The 16,666-nt window shown below is 39.1% G+C and overlaps 1 protein-coding gene across 12 annotated transcripts in view; it reads right to left on the bottom strand.

The window, feature by feature from the left end:
• The window catches only part of CADPS2 (calcium dependent secretion activator 2), a 318,188-nt gene that overhangs the window by 140,572 nt on the left and 160,950 nt on the right, over positions 1-16,666 (bottom strand). For all 12 annotated transcript variants that reach the window (XR_002434478.1, XM_021384806.1, XM_021384801.1 and 9 more), the window contains one exon: positions 9,902-10,041. Coding sequence is in view for 11 of the 12 variants with exons in the window: in XM_021384806.1 (XP_021240481.1) it covers positions 9,902-10,041 (140 nt within the window). In the remaining variant the exon portion in view is untranslated. The remainder of the gene's footprint in view (positions 1-9,901; positions 10,042-16,666) is intronic.

The raw sequence follows: 16,666 nt of genomic DNA, 5'->3' as shown, positions 1-16,666 counted from the left end.
AGTCTTGGAGAACGGGTGAGCACAAAACATTCTGTTTTCTAAAATCAATAGAAGCCTGTAAGATCTTAAAAAACAAATAAACAACAAAAGAAACAAATAAAAGCAACCTGCAGCCATTCTCCCTGGCAACCTAGCTATTTTTAAGACATTTTAATTATTATCTTAAATGTTTACACATATTCATTTTTTGTATACTATGTTAATTATGACATGAATGTGATGGTTAAACATGCCATCATAGGTGTAATATCTGCAGTATGCCTTTCCTTTTCTGCCTGCAAGATCAAGTCAACCATTTTTTGTCATTTTCATGCTTTCTTTCCTCCCAGTGTCTCCCCACCTCTTCTGCTTAACAAAAATGTCATGCTCCAGAGGAAAGTTGGGCAAAACCGTAACTTGTGAGTGGCATAGATATAGTTGTTTTTTTTTCCCCATCAAGATTTTACAACATAATTTTTAACTTTTAATTAAAATGATAGAAGTCATCCAAATAGACATATGTTTTTATTAAGCACAGTAGCCAACCATACAGACCATATCCCCAATTTCATCAGCTTGCACTACTTACTTTAACTTCTTTTAGAAAGTTAAAAATGGTGCCATAAGCGAGAGACCAGTATGCTCACAGAAAGGGTATGATTACCTGTGGAGCTCCCTAAATAGTCTTATTCCTTTAGCTGGTCACTCCATGTGCCAGTTCTTGAAACACTTGGGTTTACTCTGCGCTAGGGTAGATGAGCCTTGTCCTTAGGAAAGCAATACACACATATTTGTGCTTGGGTCTTGGATCTCTGGTGTTAGTAACCATCTGAATTACTGTTGAAAAGAAAGGCAATCTCCACTTCTTAAGTATTAGTCAAAACCTCAAGTCTATCAAAAATAATTGGGTAATTTCATGCAATGCAAAGAGAAGTCAGTTACAGGTCAACAATGCCAGTCTTTTCCAACTGAAAATATTAAGCAAATAATTTCACATTGCTGAATTTAACATCTCACAAGCTATTCTGCAGTTTGTAGGATGCTTTTTAGTTACTGACAGATCCTTCCACAGATCCTTCCTTGAGTAGAAAAAACATGCTCTACACATATTTATATGTGGTGCCAGTTGTTAAATAACATTTTGACATACTTTAATGTAAAAGGAGCAGCCATTCCTGAATATGCAGTAGTATTTGCTGTACTGTATACTCTTGTTGCAGCTTCAATTTTGTACTGAAATCACAATTTAACATCTGCCCTCTTACACATGCATCTCCTTAAACATATGTACCATGACAGGCAACACTGATGATGTTGGTAATACTGGCATAGAAAATAGCACCAGTAGGTCCCCATACTGACCTCCTCAAATGGTCATGTGGTCTGAAATATTTTGTTTAGATAAAGGAAAAACAACAACAACGCTGTATCTTTTGTTGGATGTGTCTTTACTAGAGAAAATCCTTAAGATGTGCCTGCTTTTCTTCATCTTTCATATTGCTGGCATCTTAGTGTATAAAAAACTCCTGAGAACCACACACACATGAGAAAGAGGTTTTTACATTAACTAGGGTACTAATTTTGAGGCCAGTCACAAACTAAAACACACTATGCCATTTGCGAGCTATGAGAGAGACAGGACAAGCTTATGTACACTATGAAATTATTCCTAAAGAAAGTGACTAAATTTTGCTTAGAGCCAGATGACTTGCATACATGCTTGAATCCTGTGATGGGCTCACGCAGCAGACTGGTAGAAATATAGTACACCCTGCAGTGTTTCAACAAGTTAAACTGAGATTTCCCAAGCCAAAATCTGACATAACCACAGGAAATGAGCTTTTTTGGTTTTATGGCTAGGAAATCAAGACACAGGTGAAGACTGAGGCTCTCCATGGGCAGTAAACCTTTACTCTCACATGAGGAATGAGTGGCAGAGGAATTGCCTTTTCAGCAATGGCACAAAGGTAGTTTCCTAAATTCTACTTTGTGTATGGATTATTGCTCATCTCACAACACTGGAAGACTTGGCACTGCAAATGTCAGTGGACAGTTTCTGTCAGGTATCTGTAGACACATTTAACTCCTAAATGTATTTGAAACTAATTAGGGAGTAATTCTATTGGAAATTGTAACAGAAATTATAATGAAAATTGATATACTCTTTCCATATTTCTTATAGATCTAATGTTCTTACTATAAACAAATACTTTGAACAAAACGAACAGAATTGCAGATGTTAAGAAATACAAACCAAGAATCTCTGCTCCCAAATGGTAGTATCAATACATGTTAAAGGACTGTAAATACCATGTTGGAAACTGTAAACTACCATCAGCATAAGTAAAAAATCCTCACAGGGATTACTTTAAATTCTCACATATTTCACAGATTTTCATAAGAGCTTATACATAGACACTACGCTGCCTATAAAGACCAGTATTTATAACTAGTAAGAAATATCACTAAAATATGGTATTTCTCTGAAACTCATGGTTATCTGTAGAAAAATTGCCTTACTTCTATCAAAGTAGCCTGAGTTACATAAAAAGACTTAGATTTTAAAAACCACTTAGGTAGCTATGCATAATCTATATCTCTGAATGCAATATATAGAGAGAAGACTCCAGTGTACTGCATCACAAGCAGTGTGTTTTTTCCGCCTAAAGCCAATGCCTTTGCTGCCAGAAACCATCCCATCAAAGTATTGTTCCCTATATAGAAGCTTTTGAGAGAACTTGGAGTACTCTGACACAGGCTAACTACCTATACTTCAGGCTGCTATAGTAAGGAAAGGATTCCAAATTATCCAATGCGTTGTAAAGACTTGAAAAATTTGGACAAGCTCAATAGTTCCCACGTGCTACTTTGCTTGTACTTCCCAGGCTTAATGTTCACAAACTGAAAACAGCCTTCTGCCACAGGATGGCGAGAACTCTGCTCTCTGTAGCAGCAGCTGAAGCCAGTGCTCTGCTTCCCTCTTTTAAACTGGAAGCAAAAGTGTAATAGCAGCAAACAGAGAGCTAGATGGTGCTAACAGACTTACTTTGTGCTTTCAACCAGATGTGTGAGAAAATGTTGCAATCTTCACTAATGAGAAAAGCATTTTCGGTAACCGTTGTAAATTCAAGAAGAAAGTTATTGTTTTTATGTAATGGAAAATAATAGTAATTGAATATACCTATGGTACATATTATCATACCATTAAAAATATTAGGAAGGATTTTTTAAGATGCTTGAGAAATGAAGTTTCCCAGAAGTTTTTTCTCTTTGAAGGAATTTTACACCTACTGCTTCTTAATTAACTTGACATGTTAGCTTAGCTGTAGGTTAGTCTCCATCTAATTACTTCTGTGTAGGTTAAAAAAATATTTAGAATTATTCTGCTGTATGTCTGTGCACATAGGAAGGCCTGAAAACAGACTTAAATTCACTATATGCAACACAAAGGCCTGTTTGCAACAGAGGCCATGCAGCACGTGCTTTGAGAAGTGTGACTGTATTCTTGACATCTTTATCTGTAGAAGCTGCCCAGACTTGAATCAGTTTGCCCAACCAGAGCATAAGAGCTGCCAATATCATAATTCTGGCTAACTTCAGTGTCCATGCAGCTCTCCTTGGTTGACATATGAGCTTGCTAGTAGCTATGACAACAGTTTATCCTGGTGACTAGAACTGTGCGACTGTGTGACAACAGAGGAGCCAGTAGACCCCAGTACTATCCTCAGCCTAGTCATTGAATTACCTTGGAGGATTGCTATGCAGTCCTTCTATCAGTGGGTGAAAAGTGTTGCAAGAAACGAGGAGAAAATTACTTATTTTCTAATTTTGCATCTTGGAAGACTGTTAGCCCTGGCCATAATCTAACAGATATCCTTCAGATCTACAGCAACAGGAGGAGAAATGTGTGACTTCAGTCACATAAAAGGCCCAGGAGCTACATGTATTGATTACAAAAAAAGCTGACAAAATAATTGCTTTGCTGATGAGAGGCGAAGAAAATCTGAGTGCACAGGTAGTCATAATCAAGTGCTCAAAGAATGTAGATTACAAACAAAAAGTTTAAGAAATCAAAATATAACCACAGAAAGTTCAATGAAGAGAAGTGCAAATTCCTGCTCCTGGAGAGGAACAATTGTAGGCACCAGGACACACTGGAACCTGACCAGCTTGAAGGCAGCTTAGCAGAAAAGGAGCTGGGAGTCTTGGTGGATGCCGAGCTGAACGTGAGCCAGCAATGTGACCTTGCAGCAAAGAAGGCCAATGACATCCTGGGTTGCATTAAGCAAAGTATCACCAGCAGGTCAAGGGAGGTAATTCTTCCCATCTACTCAGCACTGGTGAGGCCAGACCTGGAGTGAGGTGTCCAGTTCTGGCCCTCCCAGTACAAGAGAGACATCGAGTTACTGGAGAGTCCAATGAAGGGCCATGAAGATGGTAAAGGGACTGGAGCATCTAAGAGGAGAGGCTGAGAGAGCTGGGCCTGTGCAGCCCGGAGAAGAGGAGGTTCAGGAGAATCTCATCAACACATATAACTACCTGAAGGAAGGGTGCAAAGGGGCTGGAGTCAGGCTCTCTTCAGTGGTGCCTAGTGCCAGGACAAGCAGCAATGGGCACAAACTGCAACACAGAAAATTCCATCTGAATATCAGGAAGGAGTCCTTCGTTGTGTGGGTGACCAAGCACCGGCACAGGCTGCCCAGAGGGACTGTGCAGATCTTCAGAAGCTGCCTGGACCTGAGCCCGGGCACCCTGCTCTGAGTGTCCCTGCTGGAGCAGGGGTTGGGCCAGATTGACCCAGAGGTCTCCTCTTACTTCAGCCACTCTGTGACTCTATGAACAACCCTAAATGCAATATGTCACAACATAAAGCAGAATGCACAGGGATACATTTTGCCATTTAATCTTAGAAAATGTTCTGGACAAGAGCTACACTTAAACATTTTACTTAGGAAGTCAAAAGTAAATAATATTACTTTGTAATATTGTCCTTTATAGCTGTTCAGTTGGTAAGAATTTCATTTAACACCATTTTTTATTTCACTCTTTTAGATATTATTATTAAACGGGACTAATTTTAAAAAATTAAGCTATGTGATAAGATATCAGTATTCATCTTGTATTTCTAGTTTGAAAGCAAATACCCTTCAGTAACCACTAGGCTATGCTAACAGACAGCTCAACTGACACAGTACACTTTTAAAAATAACATATACTTTATATGCGCATGGATATGCTAAGGTACTTAAAAAGAAAATGGATTAGAAGAACGTATTTACAGTAACACACCTCTCTTCAGTGGGTTAACCTGTCCTCCCTGGGTTTTCAACCCTAATTATGAGTTAAGGAGGGCCAAGTGAGTCTTCCTGAAGCAAGCACTCCCTAGCACTGCTATTGTAGCTTGACAGGAGTAAACGAGCTTTCAACATTTTATATAGCAAAGTTTTAGGCCACAGTTTTTATTTCCTTTGATGATTTGTTTTAGATTTGAGTCTGTAATGGAAGACATGGATATAAATGTTTCTGTTGTTTTATAATATAAAAGATAAAAAAAAGTCTCTGGAATGTATTCTGCATTTTAAACCTGGGAAAGGTTACTGAATTCTATGAGAATACATACATAAATGAATGATGAGAAAAGAATCTGAAGTATCACGAATTGCCCATACTCAAACCTGTTCTGCAATTTCTCATTAATGAGAGACATTTACCTTGTCATTACCCAGAACATTCTAGCTGTGCATGCTACCTTTTTTAATCCTATTGTCGGGGTTTAAATAGAAAAGGACTGTTATGGATCTTTCAGGTTCTATGAGAGTCTTTCATTCAAGAATTTTAAAAAAAACATCAGAAATAAATAGTAATATTATGCAGTAAGATGTATACAAGCAGCCTTTATTTCTTGCTCTTCAAAAGGTTTTGGCTTGTACTGAAAAAATCCCAAGTTCGCAATTTTATTCGAGATATAATTAGTTCTTATGGCTATAGAAATTTAAAGAGGGAACATGATTGTAAGGCACTGCAGTCCAGAATGTGGTCTCTGAATTTAAAACCTCAATTTAACTACAAGACAGTATAATTTGTAGAAATAAATATTCTTGAAGAATAAAAACAAGATGGGTTTTGAAGACTTTCAGCATGTCTCCCATGTCAATAACTCAATTCAGTTTTAAATAGGAGAAACATTTCCCAAGGAATAAAACTGTAAACCCATAATTAGTGTGGGCCTGTGGGCTTTATTGACCTCGAGGAATCTGAAATATTTGAGCACAGCTATTGTATCTGACAAAGAGGGCTCTTATTACCATTTCTTTTAATCCTTAGTTTAATAAAATTAGTTTAATAAAAATCTTTCTTTCTGCAGTTGGCTGTGTGGTAAGATTTTAATTCAATTTTGAATAAATTTTGAGGTTCCCAGCTGAAAGGCATTGTTTAACAGCAACAGATTGCCTTTTTCTCCAGTTAGATAATGATGAACCTTGTGTGTTTGCTTGTAAACTCAGCTCTACATAGGTAATAAAAGTTGCTTGGCTCAAAGATTGGGCAAAGATAAAGCATAAGATGGTTCTGAAAAATAAACTGAAGAATTGGAATTTATGGGGGATAACCATAACAACTGCATTAAAAGCTTGTTATTATGGCTGTAAAATATAACTCTCTGACACAACAAAATTGCAAAAGTACTGATAAACACATCCTTTAGTTTTCCCCCTTTTTAGTACACTATGAAACTGTGCATAAGTATCTGACTACATACTAATGTAAAATGAAACAAAACTAAAAACTCCCAGCCCTTTTCACTATTCAGGACAGCAGGGTTGCATTCCCGCTCTTCAAGACTTTATTTTCTCCCACAGCCTGTTTCCTTGCATGTTATGCAAATGCTGATTCAGAGAGAAAATGGAGTTATTTGCCTTTCTGCCTTGTGCAGGTTCAGCAGAGGGCTGCAGAGCAATAACAATGCCTGGCAGAGCACAAGCTCTGGTCCTGGGTGAGCGCAGAGGCTGCCATCCTGCTTCCCCCCTGAGCATGAGCTCGTGAACAGCGTGCAGGAACCCACTCCCACCCCTTCCCTCCCCAGATTTACCCCCAAGTAAGCACTGAAAAGTGCTATTATTCTCACTTTAACTGAACTAAATTACCAAAAATGTTATCTATATGTACATTTACAGCCCGATTTCCACTGATTTCAGCTGTTTTGTGTATGTTAGGCACCTCTATGAAGTCAGATTCCTGCTTACCAAACTGAGCTCAGGAAATGAGGGGCATACCCCCAACTACTACAGGTGGAAAAGGAGGTGAGTTCCTCTGTGTTCCTCAAACAGGAATAAAAACTAGTTCTTCTAGGCAGCTCTCAGCTACCTTCAGCACAACGTATTTCTTTGTTTCCTGTAATGCTGTCTTCATTCATTGCATGTTTTCCAGCTTCTGCATAAATGAGGGTTTCTCATACAATGCTGCATCAGTTCTGAACCTGAACAGATTTAATCTGTGTGATGAATCGGACAGGAATCCCTCTCAAAAATATAGCAAACATTCACTTAGCAAAATACTTCTTCCTCACACAGGAAGCCAAGGGAAGGCTGCAAGAGTGCCTGGAGGTCAGCTTTTCCTAATGTTAGGGGTTTCTGACTTTACACCTTAGTAATTAATTATTCTAGCAGTTTAATTTGTTCCCTCCACATAAATGCCCCCTTCCTCACTCTCACTGAAACTCCAGTGCCTTCATCAGTATTTCAGTGCTATCAGTATTTCATTAACCCTTTCAGTGGTCAATAGAGGCATCATCGACATTTTATTTCATTTCATATCTGTTTATGGTGTAGGAGTCCACACAGGCCTCCCTTGGTGCTCTGACTTTACTAGATGAAAAAGCGAAAACCACTATTTGCCTGGAGAACGATGAAAGCAGTGACCCTGTAGTAAAATGAAGAAGTAAGCAACTGTGCCAGGTGACTAGTATTCAAAAGCAACATGAGGCAGTAACTAGAAACAGTAGATGAAAAGGATAACGATTGCGTTAAATCCTTGAAAGTAATATTTGACTGGGCAACCCTTGTAATTTGTAGACAAGGAGACTAGAGACATAAACTAGTATGGAAAAGTAAACTGGGAGGTCAGGAAGATCCCCTCGAGACCCCAGAACAGCCCCTGACTGGAGAAACCTGGAAAAACCTGGAGCACTGGAGGAAGCACTGGAGTCTTGTCCTTGTTACTGGATCCAAGTCTAAAAAGCTGCACGTTACGCCCTAATTTGGTCTGTGAGCATCATGACTCCAGCATTACTGGTGGCCTTATTGAACGCAGGGACTTCCCACAGTCACCTGTGGGAGAGGTGCGTGGGAGCAGAACCTCCCTGAGGTAGCTGTAGAACGGAACACATCACCATGCCAGGTCATGTGCAGGTTAAATGCATCTGATGTGTATTATTTGTTACTTGTGCTGCTCAAGTACTGCTTTGTTTAATGTTACTGCTTAACTAATTTTAGTTATTGTTGCTCTATTAATTTCAGTCAATAAAGTAAGCCTTTAAATTAAGCAAGGGTTAATCAATTTCCTTGGCAGAACCAATCTCAAATTACTCAGTTGCCTGTCACAACACCTTGTGAAGACATCTGATATGTTGTAGATGGGTAGAAGGATTTAAAGGCATTAGAGCCTGGAATCAGTCCATGTATCCCAGCACTGTGTATGCTGTTTGACAGGCTGTCAAAGAACACGGCAACGCTATGTCACCTCAGCAGCACTCACTGCTTCAGCTGGTCGCATAATTTACAGCTGTGGGAGACTGAAATCATGCTGGTGGGCTGAATACAGACAAGGGTGTGCCACAATCACCAAGCTATTTCAGAGGTGGCTGGTGACTGCAAATGAATGGAGAGTGGGCAGTGACTGACAGGACAGCACTGTGCATTAGTACAGACCAATGTGTGTCTCTCCTCCCTGGACTCTTTCCACTACTTCCCTCATCAGCCTGGACATCTTGCTCACTTCTGCCACTGTTTCCTTCATCCATGAAGTCTTTTCACCTCACACTCAGTTTCCAAGCACCACACTTCCAGAAATCAAAAGTTGCCCAGAGAAGCTGTGGATACCCCATCCCTGGAGGCACTCAAGGCCAGGTTGGATGGGGTCCTGGGCAGTCTGAGCTGGTGGGTAACAAACTGCCCATGGCAGGGCAGTTGGAATTAGATGATCTTTAAGGTCCCTTCCAATCCAAGGCATTCTATGATTCTATAATCCCCTCTGGCTCCAAATTTTGATGTGTACTTTGCTTAACTCAGAAGTTATAAGAATGGAAAGCAACCCTGGTGATTGCTTTATGACACGATACACAGCCTTGCTTACTGCAGGCAACTTCACCTGCTTTTGCAGCCAGGATGAGGAATGGTGGTAGCAATTGCCTGTGGGGCTGTTTTTACAGATAATCTATTGCATTTAGTTTCAGAGTTAGGCAGGAAATCATCCTTAAACTGGTACATTCACATAAATTCATTTCAAGAGTAAGACCAGAGAGTGGATAGAGGAAGAAAAGGGAAGATTATAGCATTGCAAATGCCACCGCATTTCAATATGTAATTAACCTTAATTTAATGGAAAAATTTTGGTTTCCTAAATAACAACTTCAGTTTTTCCAAAGTGCTATAAATTGTAATATTTAAAACCAGTTTCTAATTGACAGTGTTCTTTTAGCTCTGTGTGTCAGTTGGCTCATCAACTCTCCTCACATCTCACGGAACGTTTGGATTGGATGTTATTCCTGACTATTCCAAACTTTACACATAAAACAATGCCACACTCTTAACAACTGTTGTACATATTTATATTGTTTTACAAACTTTATGTTGTTGCTACATATGGTAAAGCACAGGCACAATGAGGCAAAAAATAGAATACAACCTGACAGAAAATGTATACTTACCCACAGTGCTTCATGTGAGGTGGTTTATCCATTCTCACTGCCAATTTGATTTTCAAGTCACTGTCCTGGCTGTTTTTGGGGACGATCATTTTATGCAAGTCAGGGGACTTGGAGCTGTTGGATGTTGGATACAGCACTACCTGCAAATAATAAAATAAATGCTGAGCTGATTTAAAAAGTCCACTTGTCTTTAATGGGAAGTTCTAAGCAGTTCAGATTCTTGTTGCGTTTCCTCCACTCTGAAAGACAACTTAAGAAAAAGTTTCACAGTTCTAATAAGATACTTGAAACAGTCCTATCATAATTGAGGGATTTCCAGAATGAATGCTCCCATTTATTACAACTGGAAATTTTCATATTATGACTGGAAAAAATTTTCCTCCATTATTAACAGTTTTAAACAAAGAACAACAGGCGACACCTGCAAAGGGTCATGGATAGTTAAAGAAGAGCCCAAACTTCTACATTACTCAGTGCCCTACTGGAAACATGCCATTGAAACAACATGCGATAGCACTATTAGCACTGTGCAGCAGCAGTGACATGGCTTGAGTGAATAGAACCACAATATGCTTCTTCTTACTAACTTCAGTTAGAATCAGTAGCATTAATAAAAGCCAGCTATAGTAAAAAACACAGAAATTAGAGTTTAATTCCAAAACACCTCTGCTGCAAATGGAGTATAATAAATTTAAGATACTGCGTTCAGTTCACATCAATATACAATGCAAACATTTTGTTGAATTGATAGAGATGGGCATAAAAAAATCCACCATAAATATGAATTTTAAATACTTAACTGAAATGTTTAAATGAATTAATGGATATTTTAGTAATTAAACATTATTTTTAGACCACTATCAGTCACAAGCAGTTGAATATTTATTTACCATCCAGACAGCTTATCCATTTATAATTAGTACAATTAAATATTACCACTTAATTAAATTTTTAACCACAGTCACGTTTAGCAGTTAAATGCTGCTGAAGTAAAATTTCCCCTCATCCTTATTATGAACACTATTTTTTAATCAGTTCAGACTCCAAAACAATCTAAACACGCTCCTTGGGAGATTTTGATAATACTCAGTGAGTTCTGAACTATCATTACTCTTAAAAGCAGTATTCTTCACATCTTTTATTTCTTGGAAACTAAAATTAATCATGAAGCTAATCATCAAATTAATTTCTTATACATAGTACTTGTGTCACATACATAAGAGACAATACATTCCCCTCTGTGTTACAGGGAAAGCTAAATCAAAGATTTGGGTAAGAATCCTCAAGCAAGCATAAATCTAGTGGATATTACTAAGCCAAAAATGTTACAGCAGATCTAATCATATGAAGGACAATGTAAACTGAAGGCCTTCAGCTCCCCATGTCAATATTTTGCAGAACCACATTCCTGTATCCCATTAGTATCAGGTGCGCTAGCAAAGCAGAGAATTGTAATGCATCAGCCCTAACCACGTGTGCAACCTCTGTAACACCAGTGGGAGAAAGAACCTCTCAGAGCTATTGAGTTCTGTGCCTATTAAAGAGATAATAGAAAAAACAGTATATTCCAGATGTCATAAATCAGAAGGGTACTTTGTTTTGCCTTTTTGCAAATGCACAGCAAACGCTATTTATAACAGTGCTTACTCCCTCTTTCCCAAGAAGCATGTTCATTTTCCTTCTAAGAGCTCTCCCTTGAAAAGCATTACAAGTGTACCAACCTTTGAGCTCTGAAATCTCAAATAGAAACAACTTCAAGTTTGTTTATCTCTTTAAATGTGAGATTATATAAACAGAATTATTCCTCATTCCTTGCATTTAATCACTTGGCATTCATACAGGTCCATAGGTGATGTTATGATTTTTTTTTTTAAATCTTTTCTACAGACTGCAGTCTCTGTCCTGTAACAGCTTATTACTGCTCGTGCATCTCAAATGACATCTTTCTCCTGTCAACTTTTTGATTTTTGACAATGCTGAAGAAAATATAAGCTGACAAGTGTATAATTAAATTCATAACTTCAGTACTGACAATTCCTCTTCTGATTTTTTTAAAGAAGTATTTTTGAGCTTTGTTTTCAAATCTCTTGCAATAAGTATCTGGCAGAGTGCTTGGACATGCACTGCATTGAGTCCGTATTATTATTTAAATCTAGAAAGAATGGCAAAGTCTAAGAACTAAAAAGACTAAAACATACAAACTGTATTTCAAGAACTTCATCAAATGTTTTTACCATTATGTGCAAGTACACACATACACACACATGCAAGCATTCTGCAGGCATTATCTTCCCCATAACCTTAAGCCTGTAAGGGCACTCCTAAGCACTGTGCACAGGATCATCAGGTGGCACAAACTGAAACCAAAGCACCTGGCAGACTTCCCTTGATAGGAAAAAATGCTGAAATTTGGATCAAAAGCATTTTCTCTATGATGACACACTGCAATGCAATATCATTTCCACTACCCACAGAGAATCTTCCTAGGCTACTTGTCTCAGATTTCCTTTCAGCATTGTTTAATGGATTATAAATTTCAGGTGTAGCTCTAGGTGTATACTTGAAATGGTATGGACTCTCTCTTTGGAAAACATATCACCTATATAATATTTATTCTCTATGCCCAATACTTTTAAAATGTTTATAGAATTCTTTCTACATCATACATTTTCAAATTATTTATGTTTTGTTACTTCATTGTTCCTATATCTGTGAATAACATCACAGTAGGTTACTCAGCAGCAACACCGCAAACTATGAATTGTTTGTTTACAATATCTATATTGAATCATATAATATATATAATATACATATGCATATGTAATAATACTTGTTTACAATAAGTAACTAATGGGTAATCTGCATTAAGAAGTATAATGTGCTATTCATGACCTGAGTACTACACACCAAGCACAGCTGCTGTGCGTTGCATTGTTTCAGGAGATTTAAGCCCAATTAACACAGATTGAGGTAAATCAGTAAATTCAGTCTTCTCATGATCATTAAAGATACTCAGCCACAGTTTGGTACTGAAAAAGCAGCAAGTTCCTATCCTTCTTATGCTTCCCTTCATTCAGTTGTAAAATAAATACATAGATCTTAAAGAGCAGCACACCTGCGTACTTTTGCAAGGTAAAGTTTTCAAAACATTGCTTCTGGATTATGAATGATTGACACAGCAATTCTCAGCTGCAGCTGGAGAATATTTACCTAATATCACTTCATGACTTTGCTAGTCAACATTTTCTGTAATTCAGCTATGTAAGTCCCGGCTGGATGACAATAAAAGGAGCCATTTGATGTTCACCTCAGCCAACAGTCACTCCAGCTGAGCAACTTCTAACTCTCCCTATCTTTGGCAAGTTGATCGTTTCTTCCTTTAAAAGAAAAAAGATTTGAGGGAACAGATTAGTTGTGCAAAATACCCTGGAAGTGGCAACAGACTGAAATTGGGATGGTCTTGCTTTCTCAGAGCAAATACACACAGACAAGGTTCAGAGTCAGAAGCACTACACAGAAACATCAGTATTTCCGTGGTTAAGATAAAGCTCTCAAGCTAACCATCTCTGGCCACAGCTGTCATGCTGCCACAAGATAACACAGCCTCCAGAGAGGACCAGCAAGCTCAGAGGTAAGCTGAGCAGCAGGCTGGAAGCACACTTGAGAGAATCAAGAGAGTTGAGATAATTTCTCTGTTCTCCCCATCCCACACACACAGCTGAGTTCCGATTCAATTTGTCTTCTGGCTTTCTGGCTTCTCCAAACCACTCTTCTTTGGTATTCAGAAGTTGCATACAAATGCTGCAGTTACCTGACCCAAGCATTGAAAAATCTGAGAAAGATTTTACAAGTCTGAGTGGTCTAGGACATGCTTTGGGATATGCTTGGGCATAAGGCCTTGGGAACTGCAGGAAGTCTGAGCAGGCTATGCTGAGCTTTGGCTCCCTGTCACAAGCAAAAAAAGAAGCAAGTAAAGAGTTGCAGCTGCTCCTTAATGCCCTGGCTGACAGGCAGGTTACAGCTGACATGCTCTTCCAAGAACCAAGAAAATCCTCCTCTCCCCTTCAGTGCAGTTCATACTACACAGCCTTAAAGAAGATGAAGGTGCAGCCCAGGAACAGCTTCTTCATAGCACAGCCAAACTTCTCTTCTGCATCAGTTTGTGCTTATTAAAAGCAATGTAAAAGAGCAAGTGCTCACAATAACATGATATTCTCCTTCAACTGGAGGGAGCTTCTTCCATCGTGCAATAGGACTAATAATTGATTCTATGGAAGGCTTTTCTTTTATGATTTAAAATGCAGTGATTTGAAAAGATAACTGATGGCAGTGGGAGCAGGGAGGACAGGCAAATTTTATGTTATGAAATAATCAGTATTATTTGGCACACAAAAATTTGGGCTGCCAGTCATTGTCTGAGCAAAGATAACAGGAAAGCTTCTTTGTTAAACACATTCTGATTTTGACTGATTTGAAAATAGTGCTGCAGGCCAAAAATTAACGAAGCTGGTTTGGGCCAGGAAACAGATCACTAATAGCAGTTTAGACACCCTGTAGAGTTATGTTTGTGCAACTCTGGCTCTACCCTCACGCAGGGGACACTTCCCTGCTTTTGACAGAGTCTGCTGACTCTTCTCAAGTCCCCTTCGCTCACAACTTGAAAGTTTGGAGTTGTTCTGAGCTACACCAGACGCTTGCCCACACACAGGTTGATGTCAGCAAAGAAGTTACTGCTAGTGGGGAAAGAAGTGAAGTTCCTCAGGGCATCCCAGCAGCAGGCTACCAAACAGTATTCTGTTCAGGTTCTTTATGCTTCTGAGTGCTAAGCTGTCACCCACTGCCACCAGGACAGCCAAGCACAATCAGCTCCAGGAAAGGCCCAAGACTGGAGGCAGAGGTGGAAAAAGGAGTTGGCTCTCTTAAAAGTGACTCCCTTTGAAAATTAAGGGTTAATGACAGCTCAATAACCAAGGGTGCACATGGGGGATTTTACACCACCTCCATGAACTCATCTACTGAGCAACCTCTTGCTTTTCAGGTATGATTGCGTTACAGCTAAAGCACTCAGATAACGCTTTGGGTAACAGGTGGTTAAAAAGAAAGAAAAATAAAACAAAAGCAGAACAGGTGTATAGCAGAAAAATACTAAAATACTGGTGTTGAAAAAGAACTGGGAAGACTCTTCAATTTATGCACCCAACAGATACTGACTGGTGACATCTGAATACTTACCTGAACAGACGTTAGTTGTCTTAAAGATCTTCCCAAACAACCCATTCCTCAAAACTAAGAGAAAGCATGTCTGAATGAAGGAAAAAGCTTAAGAAGCTCTGACAAGAGGCAGTCTTGGGGAGCTACTGAGAAAAAGGAATCAAGAAACAGAACAGCTCCTTTATAAAACAGGCTGAGAAAGCTGGGGCTCTTCAGCCAGCTAGCAGCCTTTCAGTACCTAAAGAGAAAAGAAAGAAGGAAGTGGACAAACTCTTCAGCAGTCTATTGTAACAGAACAAGGGGAAATTGTTTCAAACCAAAAGAACTGAGATTTAGATTGGATATAAAGAAAAAGTTCTTTTATGATAAGGGTGGTGTGGCAGTGGAACAGCTTGCCCAGAAATGTGGTAGAAGCCCCACCCCTGGAGACATTCAAGGTCAGGCTAGGCAGTGCTCTGAGCACCCTGATCTAGCTGTAGGCATCCCTGTTCATTGCAAGAGCACAGAACAATGAAAAGAGATGATACCTTCTACTAGAACAGGAGCACACTTATAAAGATATTCATTAAGATTTAGTTTAGAAAACAATATAGAAAGTAGCTCACCCTTTCTAAAGACTTGATGCCTTGAGAAGAGCACAGTCTCTTAAGAGAGATTTTGCTCCCTTGGCTGCTAACCCTTAAAGGAGGATAAGGAGGGGTAGACCCCAGGTCCATCCCTTTCAGTCACTCATGTGCATTGCTTGCACCTGAGCTCCCTGGGTTAGCCATGCCTTCTCACCTGGTGCTCAACCATTGGTTCAGGCCATGAGCTAGCAATTCCCATTTAAGGGGAGGTGGACTAGATAACCTTTAATGGTCCTTTCTAACTTGAATGATTCTATGATTCCATGAAAGCCACTGTTAGTGTGGAACAATGACATGGAGCCAGATATAATACAGTGGTACAGAAGGCGGTGGGAGGAGTAATCCATTGCCATTTTCCAAACTTAAAGAAAAACCTCCAAAACCTCAGTCATTTGTAAAGGTGATGGACAAACATGTTCCCATGATAGCAGGCTTTAAATTAATGTATTCACAGTATGGAATCATCTCTGTTCTAAGGCCAATCAGACATAGCACAGAAGATAAACAAGAAGCCCAGTGCAGTCAGTGTTCAGAAACCAGGCAGTCATGCAAGTATGGGTGCTATTTCATAATGTCTTTAATTCAAGAGGAACAGCACCAGCACCAATTTAAAAAAAACATAACTGCAATGCTGATTGTTGCTGGCTGCAGCTGGTTGTGACAAGTCAGTTGGGAGACAGTCATTTGCTTTTAATTGAATACTCAGAGCAAGGAGATTGAAATATTCTTATATTCAAAAAGTGCCAGTAATCAAACACCACCTGCTGTTCTCACATTGTGTTCACATGTGTGCTAAGCAAGCACAATGGCTGTCACTTTGAATTACTGGGTTTGAACATCTTCATACACAAAGTACTGAACAAGGAAAAGTGGTGTCAGATCCCTGAGTTTCATAAGCCACCAACCTGAATCATCAGAAGTATTTACT

The sequence above is a fragment of the Numida meleagris genome, chromosome 1, assembly GCF_002078875.1.
Source record: "Numida meleagris isolate 19003 breed g44 Domestic line chromosome 1, NumMel1.0, whole genome shotgun sequence".
NCBI classification, from domain to species: domain Eukaryota; kingdom Metazoa; phylum Chordata; class Aves; order Galliformes; family Numididae; genus Numida; species Numida meleagris.
Note: the sequence above shows the minus strand (reverse complement) of the source record. Positions and strands in the feature narration are given on the sequence as shown.